The 22,496-nt window shown below is 35.6% G+C and overlaps 2 protein-coding genes across 4 annotated transcripts in view; one reads left to right on the top strand and one right to left on the bottom strand.

The window, feature by feature from the left end:
- LOC124223835 (peptidyl-prolyl cis-trans isomerase 1) overlaps nucleotides 1–4,693 on the top strand; it is a 31,883-nt gene extending 27,190 nt beyond the window's left edge. Inside the window, exons 2-3 of the mRNA XM_046636156.2 lie at nucleotides 3,269–3,603; nucleotides 4,323–4,693. Of these exons, the coding sequence (XP_046492112.2) occupies nucleotides 3,306–3,603; nucleotides 4,323–4,498 (474 nt within the window). The 5' untranslated portion in view covers nucleotides 3,269–3,305 and the 3' untranslated portion in view covers nucleotides 4,499–4,693. The remainder of the gene's footprint in view (nucleotides 1–3,268; nucleotides 3,604–4,322) is intronic.
- The window catches only part of LOC124223834 (PAR-domain protein 1), a 236,833-nt gene that overhangs the window by 179,215 nt on the left and 35,122 nt on the right, over nucleotides 1–22,496 (bottom strand). The window lies entirely within an intron of this gene.

Below are 22,496 nucleotides of genomic sequence, written 5' to 3'. Positions count from 1 at the left end.
GGATAATGTGTCATAATATTGAAATACGAAAATTCTCCAATCTTAGATCATCAAGTTTTAGCCTTTTTAAAAAAAAAGTTGATGAATTTTATCACGTTCTCGAATTGAACTTTCGTCTTCGAATTTTTAACACTTCTTACTGTCACGAATAAAACATTACCCGATGTGTTTTTAGTGTTAAAAAGTCTGATCTTTAGGAATACGAAATTTCACCAAGAACTGCCAAAAACCTCGGTTGTATTGATATTTTCCGTCATGTGTATGCGGAGGGGATAAAAAAGAATTATTTTTATTTTTGTGTGAAACACAGTAGATATTTTGAAGTATATTCTGAAATTTGAATCGTGAAATAAAAATTAGATGGTAGCGAAATCGATATGAATATTCCATTAATACAAAATATTCACTGTTTCTCACACAAAAGTAAAAACGATTCATTTTTTAACGTTTTTAAAATTCAAAATTTAATGACGAAACAAAGTACCTTCTGACAGTTTCTGAGGATGAACAACCTTGACATAAATTTCATGTCCGGAAAGATGAGACTTTTTTTACACAGAAAATACATGGGGTCGTTTTTTTCGATGACACAAAGATATAAAAATTTGATAAAATTGATCTACGTATTTTTCACAATAGATAAAGCCTGAAGGCCTGAAACTCGACTGATTCACATATAATATCTTAGCGAACACTATAAGATATCCAAATAGCAAGCAGATTTAAATTTCGAGCCTATAAAAAGCTGACAGAAATTTGTTGGATCAAGATAAAAATTTTCCAACCTAACAATCGTTCCGTTTTCATCCGGCTTCATGATTTCTTGTAAAAATTTGGCGAATTACAAGTAAATTAAAATTTGAACCCCGTAAAAAGCTGACCGAAAGTTTGTGGATGAAAAAAATAAAGAATAAAATGTTATAAGATATCCAAATAGCAAGCAGATTTAAATTTCGAGCCTAAAAAAGCTGACAGAAATTTGTTGGATCAAAATGAAATATTCGAAGCTAATAATCGTCCCGTTTTTTATACAGCTTCATGATTTTTGTTGAAAATTTGGCATATTGCGGGTAGATTAAAATTTCAATCCTGTGAATAGCTGACCGAAAGTTGGTGGATGAAAATAAAAATATTCGCAGCTAAAAATCGTCCCGTTTTCATACAGCTTCATGATTTTTGTTGAAAATTTGGCATATTGCGGATAGATTAAAATTTCAACCCTGTACAAAGCTGACCGAAAGTCGGTGGATGAAAATAAAAATATTCGAAGTTAAAAATCGTCCCATTTTCATAAAGCTTCATGATTTTTGTAAAAATTTGGCAGAGAGAGATCTTCGCCAGGAAGGATGGGTCCTCCTCCCAGGATGCCGAAGACGGAGGCACTCCTCGTTGCCGCCATACGCAAGCTGCGGAACGTCCACGGATCCACGTCCCGGGAAATAGCAAACTACATAGCTTCCGAGTACGACGGTCCGGCAAAAAATGTAACGCGACAAACGAAGCTGGCTCTGCGCCGCGGCGTCTCCACCGGAATCCTTCGTCGTTCAAAAGAGTAATTTGAAATGAAGGTTTTTCACTGAAATTGTTCATTTTGCAAACGACCGTTGAATGAAGTGTCGTAAAGCGTGAATCTTTTTCTTCCATATTCGGACTGTCCGAGACGATGTTTTGTTATATTCCAAATCTCCAATTTTTTTTTTTCCTGCGATATTTATTCAAACTTAACCTTTCGCCGCCCAACATGGACGATATTGACCACCCTGACTTTCATAATTATCGGTGTCTAAAAAACTTTTCATTGTTTAACAATTTCTACCGATTGACTAATTGGAAATTTTGTAATAAAAACTGTTGAAATATTAAGCAGGCATCTGAAACTGATTACGTGAAATTTTTGGAAATTTTTGAAAAGTCCTCAGTGGGGGAAAAGGAGCTCTGGACGAAATCGTCTACGTTGGCCAGCAACGTCAGTAAAAAACCATATGGCCAGTGAAGGGTTGAATACCATAATCGCATGATTTTATTACCCATTTCAAGAACAATTATACTCCTCTAAGATGCTCCGTATCAATTTTCTATCCCGAAGTTGATTTTTTTTATTTGTTTTTGGGAAAAAACAATATTGGCTTCAATATCTAGATTAAAATTTCTACATTTTTTCGGCTGAAAAACGTCAAGGATTTTCAGTGTTTTACAATTTCGTTTCAAGACCTTAAATATGGATGTGAGTTCACGAAATATATAAGAGAGAATAACAATCAAAACCGAGATACCTGCAATCATTCAAAATCGTTTCGAATCATTTTTAATCGCATGATAGAACTGAAGAAATCGCACGGCTATGGTTGGAAATTATAAAAATTGTTGTCAATCTCGCAGTAAATGGTTTCAATACATTAATATTGTATCGATGCGCTTTACAATTAGACGTTTTCTCGCTAACCCAGTGATTTTCACTGATTTTCAATGATTTCCCAACCTTATAGGTGGTTTCTAATGGTTTTCTGCGATTTTCCGTAATTACACTACGTTGTCGAAAAATTATCGAAAATCGTCCAGAACTCTCGGAAATCATTGAAGATCAGAAAAAAAATAGGTTGAAATTTTTTCAGAAGGTTTAAATGCAATTTAGATTTAGTTTACACCTCGTAAAATTTTTTCTCGAGCTCTTGAAAATTTACAACAATTTTACTCCGATTGAAAAAATTTGCGCAAACTTCGCAGAAATTTGTGCAAATTCTGTACGAATTCGCATAGATTCAAATTCAATTGATAAAATTGCGTTTTTTGTTCATCAGAATGTATTTAAATTTTACAAAAATAGTGCTCAAATTGTGAACGGTGTGTAAATTGAAAGAAATCAAACGGAACAGATTTCATGAGTCAGAATCATTCGATTAATTTCCAAGTGAACAGCCCCTCGGCCTTGAGCAAAACCGAGAAAAAAGAATTGTTTTGAATTCATTCGAAATAAGATTTTATTTGAAAACAAGCCAACTAAATAATTCACTTAACGTAAAAAATTATATTCGACGCGATCCAGCGGGTCAACCTTTCAGCACCCAGCCTGACATATTTGGCAATTTTGGAAAACTATTATTTTGGTTTTTTTTTCAAATATGTTTACTGACTTTGAGCAGAATAGATTTTTAGCCTGACAAATTCTAGTTTCAAACAAGCAGATTTTACGAAATCTTTATATTGTAACAGATCCTTGTCTGTGTGAATAGATTTCGGGTCTAATTTAACTTCAAAACTAATTCGCCAGCGGCTTCTACACGTGCGCAACAGTGGACGGTGTCGAGATGCCAGGAGACCGATCAAGGTGCGGCGGAAGACGTAAACGGAAACGACGCGGTTCCAAACGCCGTCGGAAGAGGGGCTGCGGTCGGCGACGAGGGCGCCGCCGTTCGAGGTGCGGCAGAAGAGGGCGGAAGTCGAAGTCCGGAAGGCGGCGAAGGAAACGGCGTTGCGGTGGAAGACGTCGGCCAGAGGGCGTCGAGGTCGACGAACTTGAGGGGCGTCGTGGCGAACGGAAATTGCGTGGAAAACCGCGCGGCCAGCCCGCGGCGCAGAGCAAAGACGACAATACGGAGGGTAGAGGTAAGGAGGACTATTTCCGTCTATAGAAAGTGTCCGTGAAATAGGATACGACTGAGATGGCGTTGCTGTAGGAAGGGTTTCATATTTAAAAGAAAGCTATTTTGGTTATCTGTTGATACACTATCCGTCGCTTTTTGGTGGACGCTTTTTCAACCGAAAACCCATATCGATGGCTCCTAATAATATTCACTCAACTTCGAAGAGGCTGATTATAAAGGACCTAATTTTGGTGTGACGTTTATAATCCAAGTAACTCTACGGACTCGGATGATAATACAGTTATCTTCTATGCTTATGCACAGGAGCTAACTGTTTTATCATCGGAGTCCGTAGAGTGGACTGAATTATAGTCTTCAGGCCAGAGTTGGGTCTTTTATAATCAACTTTTCCAAATTTGGTCCTTCTCTGATACACCGGGTCAATTTGATCGGGATGGTGCTTCGTCTACCTGCGAATAAGAACCCTTCGATCGGATTTTAGTTTAAAAATTCAGGGATATACTTTAAGCATTTGTTAATGTGTCTGCAAAATTAAAAATCGGAAAATATAAAAATAAATTGTTTGTAAAAATTATTGAAAATTTTCAATTATGGAAAAGTGAGCATTCAAAACAAAAATTCTTCCAGGTGAAAATAACTCGGCGTGTCAACGAAGGATTAAGTGAATCTTATCAGGTACCATCGATACGAAATACTTCTAATTACCTCTAACCTCCACAGACGACAGCAAGACGAGCTCCCAGGTTAGGATGAACAGCGCCAGCAGCGTCGAGACACGCAGATCGGCCGCAGACACAGCGAGTGCCTCGCTAAGCGCCAGCGGAAAGGAGAGTCTCAGCGACCAATCGGACGCTTCCGGAACCTCGGATGGAACCGCGGGAGAAACCAAACCGTAGAAATCCGAAGCGAAATGAAAGAAACGCGGAGCGCCGTGGGAGGAATGAATTCTGCACACAATTTTTTTCTGTTCTCTACACAGGTTTATCGATCAGCTAATTTAGACTTTTTATTATCCTGTACCGTCATGATTATTATACACTCATTTTTGTATCTATATATTATATATCTGTCCTTGTCCATTTGATTGATTCGAGTGATAAAGCTTACAGTACATTATTTGATAACGATTCGTGTATGTATAATACTCGTTTAGTTCATTCAATTACCTCGTAAAATAAATACTGACTAGGTTTTTGTCTGCATGCCCATGAACAAACAACCCGTCTCATTAGTCGCTCTAGTCTTCCGTTCATCCAGTTCATTCTCTATTCATATTTTCAGCTCGCTGGTTGATATCCTGATGCGAGTTCGAAAGTCGAAGTAGAGTGTCTTAATAATTTTTTGACGCCATTGATTTATCGAAAAGACAAAACGAGATTCTCCCTTCGTGCAGCATACCATTGAAAATGTTTTCAGGTTGGTCGTCAATTATTGAGCAGCTTGGCCTCGAGTCTGTAAAATATTCACCGTTCCGTACAACGAAAGGACTTCGATTTTTCCGTGTGTTTTGAACTGATTCATCACGAAACTGACTTATAGCCATAAAAAAAAAACCTAGCTGTTCAACTAATTTGTCAGTTGTCCCGTGAGCTGATACTCAAATATTGATCAGTACATTGATTACCTATCACGTTTCTCTGAATCGAGTCAACGTTTCGCCCGTCGCAGAATAGAACTAAGTACTAAATTTGCATAAGAATCGAAAATTCTTTTCTCTTTATCATAATTCTTGCATCAAGATTACCTGCTCAATCAGCCTCCACTTACTGAATTCATGGCCACGTGATTACTCAGAAATCTTCCGTTTGCGTAGTGATTCTAGAAAACAATTTTTTGGAGAATGAATTTCTCTACATCTCTACCATATCAACAGAGTCTTGCTTTAGATATCTAAGTGCAGCATATCGGACAGATCTCAACTTTGTAAGGCTATTCGTAGCCGAAGTGCGAACGAGAATTCGTTTTACCAATTTCCAGAACCGCATTTTTCCTTGCTAAAAATTGAAAAGATGACCTTCACGCGGTTCCGAGAACTTGAGAAGTAAAACAGCTGCTGCGCTGCATCGCAATCTCGCCAAATCTATTGAATTAAGTGCTATAAAGTTAATCGTGTTGGATATTCCCGTAGTGAAATTCATCAGTGCGGTATTCGATACTTTCGATGTTGGAACCGGTGACTCGTTTCAGCGCAGCATTTTGCATCGAATCACAATTCCGAAACTTGACGTGCAATTTTGCAACTTAAAATTCGCAGCGTGCAATATGACGTATTTTAATGGATGAGGAGGTCCAGTCAGTTTTTGAAAAGAAATTATCAAAGCGCAGGGTGTTATGGAATTTTTCCAACGCTTCGACGTTAATTCATGAGGCTGAAGTTATCGGGGCGTTAATGAACCTATCCTAATAAAATAATATTAGACGTGATATTTTTATTTTTTTTTTTTTTTTTTCGAGAAATCGTTATTCCAGTCTTCCGATTTGTCAGTAAAATGTGATGAACAGAACATATTCATAGATTGCAATAAAAATTGTAATTTATCTTTAATACATTGTTACTTTAACACACTACCTTGTATACTACCTTTAATTACTTCGTATACTTTAACAATCAGGAACAGAATACATGATCATATGCGAGAAGAATATTTTGAGGTTAACAATGTACACGTTGATTGAAAAAGGATTGATATGGTCCAAATTTTTACCTTCAAGACGTCAAACTTGACAAAGATACACAAATACGATCGTATTTGCAATCGTGATCGGAATTAATATTGTTTCAGGTGAGACGATGAGGGAAAATTAAAGTCAGCCAGGTTGCAAGCTTCGAATCTATAGTACATAAATGTGGCTTATCGCTAAGTAACAAGATTTCGATCGACTGTGAAGCACCATACATAAGTCGTCGGTAAAATCGAGCCTGTGCGTTTTTATGACGACAAGTGATCCTCCAGTGATGAATTACGAACTACGTTGGTAACTAAGCTCGAGGCTTAGGCACTTTTATCCCGAACTCATCGTCGGCACAAAGTCAGGACTCAGGTCTTCTCCTGAGGATGGAGACTTGAGTTTTGTTGAGAATATTTCACAGGACTTGGGAAAATCTGCGTAGACGACGCATCGCTCTGAACTCGGGAATAGCCGGACTGCGAGGAATTCCTCGGGGACGGTGCGGCCCTGTTTGGCCTTGCCGGCTAATGATAGTCCCCGCTAATGATGCGTCCACATACGCGGCGGCCATGCGGACACGTGACCATCGCCTAGCAACTCTAGGCTGGCTAGAAATTCACGCCACGTTATTCTGGCCTAGACCGGCGGCTCGAGCGGCTCGTCGACGGATTATATTCAGGAGTTTTTCTTCCAGAAGACGTGGAGCTATACGCCGAACGCCAACAGTCGTCAGTATCCACTAATCACAATCATTAATATGGCGGTGCAGTGCTCAAATTAATTGATTTTCAGAAGGAAAGACGCCCAACCGCTTTATGTAGGTATAATCCAATCATAATATGTAGGTCTGAATTAAAAACATTCGGGATATGGCTGTATTTTTGTGTATAGGGACTTTCGGCTCTCAGGAACTAGAATCTGATTTTTTGAGCTGCATAACCGACGTTTCAAGAAAATAGCAAAATTTGAGGTTTTTCACGCTTTCCTCAAAAATTACTATCGATGGATGAAAAATAACTTGATCATCGTCTGGAGCGAAAAATCGTACATCGAATTATGTCTTCATATATCGGAAACGAAGTTGGATTAACAAATTAAGAAAAAAGAAATTCTACTTACCGACGGCATCTGGGGAATTTCTGTGAAATAATTTCTTTTTTCCTAATTCGTTAATCCGACTCCGTTTCCGACATATGAGAACATAATTCGATGTAGAATTTTTCACTCTAGACGATGATCAAGTTATTTTTCAACCATCGATAGTAATTTTTAAGAGAAACGCAAAAAACCTCAAATTTCGCGGTATATTTTTAATTCAGACCTATTTTAACTGATTTATATCCGAAGTTTCATTTTCTCGAAACTCAGTATGAACAGTATTATCGCTTTTCGATAAAAACTAGCTGAAGTCTGGATGAATCAGACTTGATCGAGAACTCAAATAATTATGGTTGATGTCTGAGTTCTGACAAAACGTTCTCGAGGGCTGAACGAATTTTGGTATTGAGGTTATTTAAGGATAGTGATTGGTCAAAATGAATATTTTTTTTCAATTCTATTCCGAAATAGTTGCTAATGCGATGTTTGCCAAATTATCATATTCGTAACCTTTGTATGACGATCCCTTTGAAAATACAAAGATAGGAAATACTGGAATCGTAAGCGATATAGACGCTTCATTCGAAATCGGTTAGAAACTGTTGAAAATCTAGTCAATTCGCTTGATGTCACTATACAATTGGTTCATTTAATTCGGAAGACTATTTTCTACAATTCTAATAAAACACTCGCTCCTGTCACGCTTGCATCGTTAAATATTTAATTACATAGTATTCCGCCGATATTGGTTATGATCAACAAATCACAATATTCAATTGACTGCTGAGTATAAAGAAAAATCCGTTTCAGTTGCTTTGTACAAAATAATCTTGCGAATAAAATGAGACATTCTGGGGTGAAATTTAACGAATCTACTAAATTTGAAGCGGTTCAAAGTAAACCTTCGATCGCAGCTTACGAATGCAAAAATTTGATAATTAGATATCGTATGTACAACTATGTCATAATAAAATCGGTAGAAATTATAGCTAAATTGGCCCTGTGTATGCCAATTTTTATAGAACATAATTGGTCGCTATTTTGAAAACGGAAATGCCAGAAGTTTGAAAAATGATCTGGTTTACAGTCTATCTTGAATATAAAGTATATACGTAAATATGTGTATATGTATATACGAGTATACGCGATTTTTCACCCATGAACGTCGTCCGATTCGGGCGTGTCATTTGTCAAGTTCCATCCTGGTGCGAAACCAAAACGTGAATCTAAATTTGAAATGTAGATGGTTATTTTCGATCTCAGGAGACGCAGCATTCTTTGTCACGGAAAATCTAACAACAATTACTGCCCCTGTCATATGTCTAGCAAATATCAGGCTCGCATATATCTATTTTTTAACGGTTTGCGTCCGAAATACATTATGCAAAATTGATGAAGTGAGACACGAATTGTAAGACAAAGTAAAGCGACCTACGGGTTTGTTTCTCAATGCAAAAAGCTGCTCAGAATATATATAAAAAAAAAAAAAAACTGATCATAAAGTTAATCTGTTTTAAATTTTGAATCCAAATGCGATTTCTTTTTCCATCGATGGTCAAATTGTATCCGAAAACTTCTGAAAATGGTCGAAATACCGAGAGTCTCAATCTGGCTGTGATGATTTTTTTGAAAAACTAGACTTCTTCACTCCTTTTAAAAAAATCGAATTTCAAAATGAAAACAAAACAGAACTAAGAATATCTCTATTTTCAGAATATTGAAACTCCTGAAATTTCTGGAACCTTGTTCCCATCGTCGAAAAAAAAATCCGAATCCTTCCTCTGACGCTTCTAATTGTCTCTGACCTTGAATTATCTGTTCAACCTTTTGGCAAAGTTCTGCGTCGCTCGGTGCGGCATTATAAGCTCGACTTGAAAAGTTTTGGCAGCTTAAAACGGCGGGGTTTAAAGCTGTATCGTTATTCCGTCATGTGCTGCTCGGGTTTATTTTATTGGCGACGGGATCGCAGACGATTTGGCGACGCTCACGCCGCACGATTTTATGTACCGATACGTTAAGAATCAGCGTTGTATTCACCCCCACGATTATTTTAGCTCGTCAAGAATTCAAAGAAAAGGTGACAGGAATTTGGTGGGAAATTTAGTCTTCAAACTTTACTTGGCAATGAAACGAAAGCCTCGTTTAGCGAATTCTTTTAGGCCTTTTATATACAAAATTTAAATCTTGACAATATCATTCTCTAGTTTCTTGTTTTTGTTGATATTTGAAAAAAATGTATTATTATCAATTTTCATATCTATCTTATTTTATGTACAGGTTTCATTTTCATGATTATTATTTCAAATTATTATCCAATCGGCTGATGTAAAATCCGAATTTGTCGTTGCTCCGAGTTTTACTAATTAAGAAGATCGATGGTCCCAATTTTTTATTCCATTTCTCTTTTGGAAATCAAAACTATTATCGTAAAAAGTAATCAAATTTACACACAAGATTTATCTCAAAAACTCAAATCACTTACAATAGATACTTTTTTTTTTTCTTACCTAAGAAAATAGAACATTTTCAATCGAATGTTTGACAACGTTATTTCGAATGAACAATAATTTTCACATTTTAATTCGTAAATCCTGAGCCACTGTTCTTTGCCTGGTGTGGAAAAAAAAATAAAAATAAATAAAAATGGCGTACAATTAAAACAATTTATGCAACGCGGCCAAAGTTTTGTTACTGTTATACGTTTGTCAGAATTTGCGGGGGGGATTGTGCGAAAAAAATTTCATGATTAGTTGAGTTTGACCAGCAGAGAATTTTTAAGGGATGCAATAGAACTAATGAGGCACCGTATAGAAACCGTTATTTAAAACGTTTCTTTAATTTGTCCGCGAGTTTAGATGTAACGGCAATGCACACAACCAGCCGAGAATAAGAAATATATTTTGAGCAGATTTCTGAGCTGAAACGTCGCCGAGACTCGTGACTCGATCGAGAACAGCTCGCCGCCTCGTTCGACGTCAATGAAGATCCTAGTCGGTGTTCGAAAATAACGCGGTGCGCGGTTACTTCGTCCGATTTGCTACCAACTCGACGATCTCCGTCCGGTGCGTCAATATGACGTCAGCGTATTTCGTCACCGATACTATATCGGTTGAGCGGGGTTGAAATTCCGAATTTGAAATGTTCCGGAAGCGCGAGATAAAGAAATCAAACTTTGACGAAACATCAAAGTTTCGAATGGTCCGAAACCCGACGCGCAAAGTTCCGAAAGGCGAAAATGCCGAAAACTCATAAATCTGACAAGTCAAACTTCCTAGAATGCAAAGATGAGAAAATTTAAAAATCTGGAGCATCGAAATTCAGAATGATCGAAGATTTTTAGTTCTGTGAATTTCTGGCTCGGTGAAATTTCACCACTTTGATATTTCTTTGTTTTGGATTTTCGATATTATCTTACGTTCGGACTCCTAATCGTTCGGATTTTCAGTTTTTGCCATTTTTTTTTTACACCGAATCGTTGAATGAACTACGCTGTGTAAGTATATTTCAATCCTACAACTAATTACTTTATTTTTTCATCTTCAAACGCATGACTTGGAACCGCACACCTGACGCTTTTTTTCATCATAAAACCGATCCCATACTCATAAACAGATCTTTTCATACATGGTTTTCTTCGTTTTTTCATAAGGAAGAGAATAGTGTACGAGAAATCTGATTTTATTCACATTTGGATGATGAAAAACCCATTCAAAGACTAAAAGCCGCGTAGCGGTAGCGGCGCTAAACGTAGTTCAAAGTTCGCGTAGGGTGCGTTCTGACCCCAGGCATGGCTTACAGGGTTAATCTTTGAACTTTTACTCCATCGAAACTTTATTTTTCTGAATTTTTGCTCGATCGGAACTTCACTTGTCGAAACTTGACTCTGTCGTAACTTGAATTTCCGGAACCTTGCGTACCGGAACTTGAGCCGCCGGGTTTCCGACAATTCGAAGCTTTCTTGTTTCGTAAAAGTTTGATCTCTTCACTCCAAGTTTCACCACCAAATAATTCTAAATCAGGCGCTTTCGGAACTTTACTAAATTCGTAACTTCAACCCGGCCCCTATCGATTGTAATTAATCGTACATTGGTACCTCACATCAATTTTTTTTCATTTTATAATATACTCAACGTTTTCATAACGGATGTCCATTCCAGTCGGCAAACATTTCGAAAATTCATAACAAAAGTCAACATTTCTAATACAAAATGATATTAATATTTCTAATTAAAGGATGTCCCTTCTGTTTGAATACGTTTCCTAGTCGAAGAAGTGTAGCTGAAATAGTCGGAAAAAGCTGCGTATAATTTTCTTTCTCATTTCTAATTTTGTAGGCTATTTAAGGTCGAGTTTTTATTTAAAAGAAAAATATCTATGTTTCTAGCTTGGCACATATTAATGCAAACTTATAAACCTTGAAAATTATTACATATCCACTGTAATGGGCATGCGTACAAATTTTAATATAGGTTCAGGAAAATTTTGAAAAAAATTAGACACCCTAGTTGAAAGGTAGAGAATTGACATCGGTCGAAGAAAATTTCTTTTTACATCGTTAGATTTAATTCAGTTGTAAAAGGGTTACAAACTGAAAGTCGATTTGTTATTTAAAAGCCGCACAGGATTGCAGTGATTGACAAATAGTTTCGAACGAGTTTCAATAAAATTTCACTCACATTGTACAAGAGTAAATAATTTTCAAAGCACTCTTTAGTGTATTTAATTGCCATATGAAGCTTTAAAAGATACTGCAGTTATGAACAAAGACTTGAACATCAATGTTTCGTCTCAAATCGTTTCGAAGTTGTTAGAAACCTAATAGACACGTTAGATTTCACTTTACGACGGCTCATTTTATTGAGAAGACCATTTTCTACAGTTTTACGAAAACGGATTTATGGTACCGGTGGTATGTTGTAGAATGTTGAATATCCAACGATACCAACACGATAAAAATATTGTTCGAGTGAATTCGTTGAAAATCATATTCTACAATTAAAATGAACCATCGTAGAATGAAATTAAACGAATATACTGCATTTTTTCAACCATTTTGGAGTAATTAAAAATATAGCATCGATATCCGAGCTTTTGTCTGTAATTCCAATAGGTATTTCCTATTTTTGTGTTTTTGAAAGAGATCTTCGTAGCCAAAGAATACGATAATTTAATAAATACTCAATGTACGATTATCCCGTAATAAAATTAACAAAAACTCTCAACTCTGGCGAAATTGATGATGTTTCACTTTTTGTCATCATCCGAAAAAATTTACTATTTATACAGACATTTTTCAACCGTGATATATTCCAAATTCTGACAATTGACAAAATTTCGAGCTTCCCTTAAATAGTAATCTTGCGTTTTCTAGAATCAGAATTTTTCTTTCTTAGCAATTCTAAGCAGCGTATCAGTACGTAAGAAGTAAGAAGAATAACCATTAATGAAAATATAGTGACAGTAAACACTGAAGGTTTGCGAAAGAAGACGTCATAAAACGAAATAAAACGAGCTGACATTATTTACTTATTCAATCGGGAAAAATTTTGATTTCGCAACGCTAATTCTGATTAAAAAAAATCACACGCAACGAAGAAACGACTGAAGAAATTTTTCGCGAAATAATTCCATGACATTTCCAAGTTTTCCAATACCGAAATACCTAGTTTCACCTGAAATTTTCGAAATTCAATTCGAATCGATGAGAAACATAATGTACAAAAAAGCCAATTTAGGCCAATTTGTTTTCTCGACGAAAAAAATTCAACTTGTTACCTCGAAAAATCACTTCTAATTCCCATGATAGAAAACTGATATTTTCAGTCGTTTTCACGACGAAATAAAATATTCCCTGACAATTCCAGGCTTTTCATGACCTCTTTTAAATACCCTGACATTTCCAGGTTTTCCAGATTATCCAGGTGCGCGGCCGCCTTGGAGTATCACTCAAGCATTAACGAATTATTCGTAACGAATGGCTGTGATTTTTTAATTAATTTAAATTTTTTTAATTTCAATTAAGCTCGATGAAATTCGCAACCGATTCCGAACGAATTCGTTCGACTTTCGCAAACGCGTCGTCGTCAGACGTGATTGGACATGTTGGATTTATGTTGTAATCACTCGCGCGCCTCCATCGTCGGCCAATCGTCCGTTACGTCACTCGGTTTAAAAGCCAAGAAAAGTTATGTGACACCGGGTCGTCGAAGCTGCGGGTGACTCAACTTCTGCAAACGTTTTTGCTCCTAATTTCATTTCGCCGTTGTGAAAAATCCTCCAACGCCAAATTTTCAAGCCCATTGATATAGTCCAGCCAAAAACTCAATTTTCTTTCACGATAATTGGAAAGAATTTTCGCGCCAAGAAAATAGAATAAAAAAACTGCAAACGAAATTTAGATAATTTTGTAGAAGAGGTGGTTTTTAATTTAGAAATATTGGCAGAATTTCTCTAACAACTTGACCGTGTGACGAAAAAAAAACATGTGTGATAGGTACATTTTTACCTCAGTTGAATTCAATCCTTTGCGAAATATTCGATTTTCTAAAAAAATTTGAACTACTCGCTCGAGGAAATAATCGTTAAGTCTGAATCATTCGGCTATCGAAGTATTTGCACGATTTAATAGTCAATGATATTATTTTTCAGAATCACGTTTAATCCGAACGATAGAATTCGAGTTATTCAAAAATTTTGTTCGTGAAAACGAAGAGAACGAGCGATGAATAGCAAATTCTGTCTTTAGAATACATTATTTGGCATAATAACAGAATTCTTTTTTTGACAAAGAGGAGTTAGATGTATCGATGTGAGAATATAAAAGAGAGAAACCAAAAATAATTAGATCATATTTTTTCATTTCGATTCGACAAAATTTAAAAACAAACTATGCATAACATGACGAAATCAATGAAACTCAATTCCTTGTCATATCAGTGATAAGAACTTCGTTTTTATGAGAAGAAAAAATGTACGACCTAATTATTCAGTTCCTCTACGGATTTGATAATCGGATCTGTTTTCGACAAAAAAAAATGTCTAATCGGGTCTTCGACGCACTTCGGAACGCGCCTCAACGGAAAACGTCGAGGTTCCCGAGGACGTGCAGTGCTTTTTATGCTTGGCATTCTTCCAGGCCAAATATTATTCGCCAGAGCCGTATATTCGCGTCTCTGCACTATACGCTAGAACAAAAATAAGTATTCGAGATAATAAGAAAATACCTACCGGGATCACCGGACGTCGTCTCAACAGTCGATTGGAAAATAATTAGGAAAAAACCATCAGCTGACCCCACAATTATCAACTTCCGGCCGCTTATAAACGATCAACTCGATTTATCGTTGTGTAATTGAGAAAGCTTGCAGGTGTGAAATGATCTCTGCCAAATATCTCGGAATCATCGATCTTAGGTGAATTAGAAAAAAAGTTGTTGGGTGTGAGTGTAAATCTGAGGTTAAGGTTATGTAGCACTTCTACCCTTACCGACAGGGCAAACTCACCCTTTTGCTTCCTGTATTAAGGGACAACACCATCGTGACCCCCTGTTTTTTTTTTTTTTACATTTTTCAACAATTTTTTTGCTGTGGGAAAAATAAGAGATATTCTAAAAATTTTTTTTGAGTTTTTTTTTCTTGTTTATTAATCCTTCAAAAAACATTTTTTACATATTTTTCACGCCGCATGGTGGCGCTGGAGAAGCTCCCGCGTCAGGTGCTGTTGTCTCCGCAGTCGTTCGCGGCACGCAGCAAAACTCTCTTCAACGTCGACTTAAAAAAAAATACGCAGTGTTTTCGTTAGTAATATGATATTTTGAAGTTTAGTACGTAGGGATTTGGAAAAAAATTGATTTTAAAAAAATAGGCACGCTTTTGAAATTAAAGAATGATTTTTGAGCAAAATTTCTCGTCGAAAATAGGCTATAACTTTTATTATTATTGAGATATCGAAAAAAATACAATGTAGTACATTAGATAATCTATTTTCATTGATAAATTAAAAATTTGAAGTCGATCGGATAAAAATTGCTCGAGTTTTGCTGCGGGCAGCACTCAAAAAAGTAGTTTCGAGAAAAACGCGTTCAAAGTTTTAGGTTTGTTAATTTGTCCCACTCCGGAGGCAAAAAAATCGTTGATATTGCAACTGATATCGCGGTATTAGTGTTCAATGATGGCCTGAGAAGCCTCATGAAACTTCTGGAGACGTTGGGGATAATCATCGCCCCAAATTGTTTCAACTTTTGCGTTGAGACCGACGCAGCGCTGCGTCCGCTCCACAAAATATTCAATATCTACGAAAATAATTATATTTTCGACCTGGGTCCAACGGCATCTCAATCTTAAAAGTATTTTAGATTTTTTTAAATGGTTTTCAAAAAATCGATTTTTTGAAACCGTCGCAATGGTGTTGTCCCTTAAATAAACAAACTAACGGAAAGGGTTCAAACTAAAGAGAAGTAGGGTGAGTTTGCTCGGTCGGTAAAGGTAGGAGTACTACATAACCTTAAGAACCAGGCAACAATATAAATTAGTCTTTGAAATTGGGGTAACGAATTGATTTTGGGGCTTTTTTAAACTCTAAGAGAAAAAGATTGGCCTGAATCAGAAGTTAGAAAACGAAAAAATACCGTTTCAAATATCGCCAGCAATCGTGGTGATCACCTACGAAAAAACATTCAGACTATGTCATACTTGAAATTAAATCGAGCCGACTTGGAAAATACGCGAAACAAAATCTTTGTATGAATAATAAATAATAGTCGTGTGAAAATTGGTGAAAGGTTTATAGATTCTAAAATTAAAAGCACATATTTTTTTTACTGTTATTGAACAATTCGACTTCTATCTAATTCAGTCGAGAACTCGATTAATAAAAATATATAAAGGAAATGTATTTCCGTTATTCGAATATTCCCGCGCTTTCTCAAATGATGTTAAAGTAGATCGCGATACATACGGCAGAGAGAGAAGGATAAAAACGTACACGCAGTAAATAAGGAAAATATCAAGTAAAATACAAGGAGTATATTATTAAATATTGACTACCAGCATTATATGGTCTATTCTGATTGAAAAATTTGATATTTATTGCAAAGGTATGACATCGTTATTTCAGGTTACAATTATAATTGTAAAAGAATTATCAAAATAAAAATGATAATCTTACACGGAGGAGAATTAAATGCCTTTAGACTTTAAGGCGATTGAAATCGCGAAGCAACCGCGTTTTCTAGGCACACGAGTCTTCCTGGATCATCAACCCTGTCACAGAAGCCGTATCGGCGTTCAACATCGAAAAGGTTTCCCGCTTTCGACGTTCTACGCACGTAGTTTAATGATATCGATTAACATTTACTGTAATATAGGTATGACGAAGAAAGTTTCCTGCATTTCAAGTACATATTTGAATTCAAAAAATGCAACTTCTCGCACATTTATTTACAATATGTTTTTTTTTTTTTAACCATTAGAAAAATTATCATAGATTGTGATCACCGTAATGTAACAGAACTTTCATCAAGTAATCTGTGTCGGAAGAAAAATAATTTTTTTTATTGTATAAAAAAATATTTTACTCACACTGTTAGACTTGTTTGCAATCAATGAAAATTTTTTTATCGTTTTTGCTGGAAGAAAACAGTTTAATTGACGGCTACAGATTTCAACGTCATATAAATTTTGACGTCAAGTTCGGTTTTTTCATTGGATCGAGGCGCGTTTTTTAATTTTTCCCACTTCTTTCTGTCTCAATCTCTATTCAATGCCGGTATGCAATAGTTGAAAATATTTCAAACTGCGACAATACATCACTCTTAATTTTACCTTCAGATTCTCCATCACTAATTCACTTTCAATACAAAATGTCGACGACTAATTTGATTGAAAGTTAGTATCAATAATAATTTTTTCATTCGCTATTCTCCTGTAAATTTAAAATATCGAGTGCGAAATTTTTTTTTAATCGAATTGAGTTTTTTTCCAACTTGAGCACTGAAAAGGGATCGCGGCGAATGCAATCTTAAAGGTTTACCTCACGGACATTTTTGTCAGTTTTCACAAAACTGTTCGTTGATTCTCGAAATAATGATTACGATGCTCTGTAAGTGCACGTTTATATCCTCGCGTTCACTTAACTTATACGGGGTTTCTACGTTTAACGTGACCTTTGACAAGGAAAAACGGCGGATCCATATGCATGAGCAAGTATATATTTTTCATACTTACGCTCAAGCATTAGCAATGCGGAATTTCAACCGCGCGCTACAACTTGCTCTTCCTTACCGACCGAGCAGGACGGAAGTTATTGTAATTAAGTAGCGGACTGTGAACCCTTCCTTGGGCCCCGTGGTTAACATTTGACCGCCCTGCGAGGAAACTTACCGTCATTATCAGGCCTGCTCGATTAGTGCATTTCGTTATACGCATTAAATTCCAAGAGGAATACAGCGATCGCGTTTTAACCACACGGTTCGACCAGCTGCGAACGAAGTTTAAAATTTCGTTCTCGAGCATGATTCTAGTGGAGAAATTTAAGATCCACTGAGAAAACAGTTTATTCATTGTTAACAAACATATATTTGGATATGGCAAATCAAATGTTTTGTTATTATTATCAGATTGAAGTTGAACCGATTAATGAACGCCAGAAATTTGCTGATAGTTAACAAATCATATTTGGCTCGAATAAAATTTCATAATAATAACGAAACATTTATTTCGCCATATCAAAATATACGTTTGTTAACAGTAAATGAACTCTTTTCTGTTCGTGTCATAATTTCGACCTGGATTCGACATGGAAGTGTTATGTAATGTATACCGAAACTCCATGAAAATTATCCAATTTTTAGGCCTTCGAGCTTCACTGTTTGTACAGAAAAATATATTCGATCAATTTTATCATGTTTCCGGATCAAGTCTTTGTTTTTGAACTTTCAGTACGAATTGTTTCGTAAGAGGAAGAAATTTGACCTGATGTATTTTATAGTATAAAAAAATCTGATCTCTCCATATATTAAATATATTTTGAGGTAAGTTCGAAACTACAAAAAGAAAAAAAAAAAAATTGGTTTAGTGTTGCATTTTTAGTTGTGTATACGTGAGGGAGATAGAAATAAATCGTTTTTATTTTTCCTCTATTGAAGTAGATATTTCGTAGTATCGTATGTTATTATATAGAACATAAATCTCAGAAAATTGGAGATTCCTGTAATATTAGATACCGATTTAATTATGATCCCATTTTTATGAAACTGTAAGAAATTCAGAACCAACTCCAAAATTTCTATCGATTAAAAATAAAAGTTGGAGAAATTTATTCTCATTCCTTTCATAATATATGGGGCTCAAAATTTCAAATAACGTGTTTGGCAGTCCCTGACGATCTAGCTTTTATACATGGAAAGTTTTGACTTTTTCACACAAAAAATAAATTATGTCGGATTTTTCCCGATGACAGTAAGCGCTGAAAATTTGAAGGTGATAGAAACTAAGTCCGAAAACGTGTTAAATTGATTACAGCGTTTCTCGTAAGCGGCAAGGCTGGAGGTCCTAAAAATTGAAGAATATTCATAGCGTTTACTTCAACACATCCTAATTACAGCCGGGTGGCAATTTTTTTTTTTTTTTTTTAGTTCGGACCATGTAAATACTGTTATTCACAATTTTATTCACTGTCAACGAAGTTGATCTTACTAGAAACATCCGAAACTTACAATCGTCGAAAGTCTACGAGATTATTGTCAACTCGTTGACGGAATAATCGAAAGATCAAATTCGATCACAATTTACGATAATTTTGTTTTTTGCTTCCTTTGTAGAAATTACGGTACAGGTACTCAAAATATTACAAATTGAGATTTGTGCATCAAAGTTGATTCAAATAACGAATAACCAATATATTATTTAAGAAAAAAAATAAATAAATAAATTAAAAAAAAAAAAACAAGAGAAATACGTGTCCGTTATATTTAAACTTACAAAAATCACAATTTTCATACATCGAGATCTTCCCTGGAATCTTTTTTAGTGGTGAAAGGTTAGGTCGTTAATACGGATAATAACAATTCTAATCTTGCTATGTATAATCGAATTTCTGACGCGCGTTAAAATTTATTAAAAACACCACTTAGTGGCATATAATGATATGTACCTGCAGGACGTGCAACACCGGTTATGAATTGCAGATAATTACACGTTCCCGCGTGGTCTTTTCGTATTTCATAATGTTAATTTGAGTCGAGCACTCGAAGCGAAGTACCTTGCCAGTCATAAAATTGAAAATATGATGAGATGCGATTCGACACGTGGGTACGTCGATGCTTTTACAAGGAAAACCGGCACGCCAGAGACAATAAATAATTGCAACGAAGGTGTATACCTACCGGTGATGTAACGAATATTCCCACATTTCTTGGCATTCGCATTCGCAACAATCGGGCGAATATTTTGCGAATGCGATTGTCGCAAATACTTCGTATTTTGCATTCAGGAATCGTAAAGATGATATTAAATAAGACGAAAAAAACTTTGATTTACTCATCTTGAAAAAATTCTTTAATCACACTCTAACCTCGACATTAATTTTTTTCTCTTAACAATTTCTTGTTAAATAATCAAACTTAATCAATTGTCAACTTTTGGCCGTAGAAAAATGGTGCGAGATTTGAAAATATGTATTCGCATCCGCATTCGCATTCGCGAGAATTAGAAAATTTACATTCGTTACGTCACAAATATCTACTCACAGAATGATCGTTGTCTCTATTCGTGGGCATGCATGAAGATACGTATATGCCTGACACATTTGTGCACACAAATATCTGAGCATCCATTTAAAAACTTTGAATTTGCAAATAGTTTGAAAACCAGTTGTAATTACAACGAAATTCAAATGCCTCTTTATGGCTGCTGCAACATCGGCCGATTAACCTCGCGTATTCAATTCCGAAGAGACCTCATTCCTGCAGACGTTTTATAAATTTTCATCCTTTAATCGAAGGTATACGAAAAGCGAGATAAATGCTTTGGACAAATATGCAGAAAACCGGTTTTGGCCCATCTTTACGAACCTAAACCTAACCTAACCTAACCTTACCTAACCTAACCTAACCTAACCTAACCTATAACCTAACCTGACCAAACCTAACCTAACCCAACCTAGGCTAACGTAACTTGACCTAACCTAACCTAACCTTACACAATTTTCTCGTATTACTTAAGCGAGTGAATTGCAAGTGAACTTAGTCTTATTATAAATGTCTTTCGTCTGTTACAGCTACAGAAAAAAGGCAAATGGACCGTTGCAGCGGAATAAACAGAAGATTCATCTTGACCAATATAAACGTCGAATTTGACTCATGTTGTTTGCATACAGGATGAAAGATGAGGTGAATTTATCACAGATGATTATCCAGGATAAAATTATCTAGATAACGTTACCCACGATAAGTTTCCACGCCATTTTCGATCCCCCCCCCCCCCCCCCCCTGTTAATCTTCTCTTCGATATTCCGTAGGGTAACACTAGAAATCATAATTCGCGATCAAACTTGAGATGACGAGAAATGAAAATTTTCAAATCAATACTGAAATTTTTTAAACCTAGGACCCCTAGGATAATTTTTACGGCCTGCTAAAATGATTTGTCTTATTCCATAAAATCGAATTTTTCCCAGCGAAAAATTCATATTAGGTTTTTCTCGCATATAATATTCTATTTTTCAGTCTTTCAGCTCTCGAATAGCAGCGTGATGTTTGTTTTTTTTTTTTCTTTTGCAGAGTCGCAAAAATTTTAGCAAACTACGCAAAACAGGTTCTTGTTCCATTATTTGACAATTTTTCATGCTATTTTTATACTATTTTATATGGAGTGGAACATATCTTATGGAATAAGTCGTATTTTCTGTACATATTTTTATTTATTCCTAAACATGTTTTCCGAACTGTACAATAAACGTTTGACGTTCAAGTTTCGGAAGAATTTACTTTACGAATCATAACGAAATCGATTCTGGCTGTAGCTATTATTTAAAAAAATTGTAAAAAGTGTAAAAAGAAATTTGACTTTCGTTTGAATTTCTGAAGAAATTACACAATTTTGTTCACAATCGATTCGTCTGAAAAAAATGATCAATATTTCATCAAGATTTCAAATTTCACAAAGAATGTCTGTATATTTTTAAAAGAAAAAATAATCAGCAAATAAAAATGTCACATTCATTCGCATTTTTATCTTAAGAGCGATACGCCAGAATCCAGAAATTTCCCTTCATTCATGTATCTATCATTGCAGGGCTGGAAATGATTTTCTTCAACTTATTGCAGAGTGACGTATAATACTTTATCAGCAATCCTCTGAAAATTGTCAAATATTTACAAAACTGTTCAAACTTTACATAAATCCTTAGAAATGGGATGAAACCGTTTTCATCGGCAAAAAAACCCTCACACTTTGAATACTAGGTTAAGCAAATGAAATATGACTGGTATTGTAGACATGAAAATAGGCGTGTAAACTAATCGCAGAAGCTCAAAGAGCCATTTTTCAAGAATTTACAAGCGAACTTGCAGAGTTTCGAGATTTCAGCATGTGATGCAAGAAGAGCTGCAACAATCTACGAACATTAAAACTAATTGCGTCTGTAAATCACCTATGGATCCGGTACTTCCCCAGCATTATGTTTGATAAATCGATATTGCGATTGGATTCGCTTTGTTATTTAAAATCAATCAGCGTTAACGACACCTTATCGAGTCATTCAAACCTTATTTGTATATATATATATATATATGTACAGGTATATACAAATTTTGCTGCTTTATCCTGCAATAAAGAAATTTTTGAGACTCGAGTAAAAAAAAAATGTTTAAACTGACGATTCCGAATCACTTTTAACTATTCACCATTATTTCTCCCTCGAACTCCCTTCCCGAATTTTTTCAAGGAAAAAAAAACGTAGAAAACCTCATTGATTTTGTGTACAAAATGGAGAAAACAAAAGAAACTTGTAATAGTTTATTAGATTGCGGTAAAAAAAGGAAAAATTAGAAAATAATCATTCGTCATAAAATCTTTACGATCGTACCAATTTCAATAGGAAAACCTAGAAGTAATTTGTTGAGAATTT

The sequence above is a fragment of the Neodiprion pinetum genome, chromosome 7 (assembly GCF_021155775.2).
Source record: "Neodiprion pinetum isolate iyNeoPine1 chromosome 7, iyNeoPine1.2, whole genome shotgun sequence".
NCBI lineage: Eukaryota > Metazoa > Arthropoda > Insecta > Hymenoptera > Diprionidae > Neodiprion > Neodiprion pinetum.
This window is presented reverse-complemented; position numbering and strand designations above follow the sequence as displayed.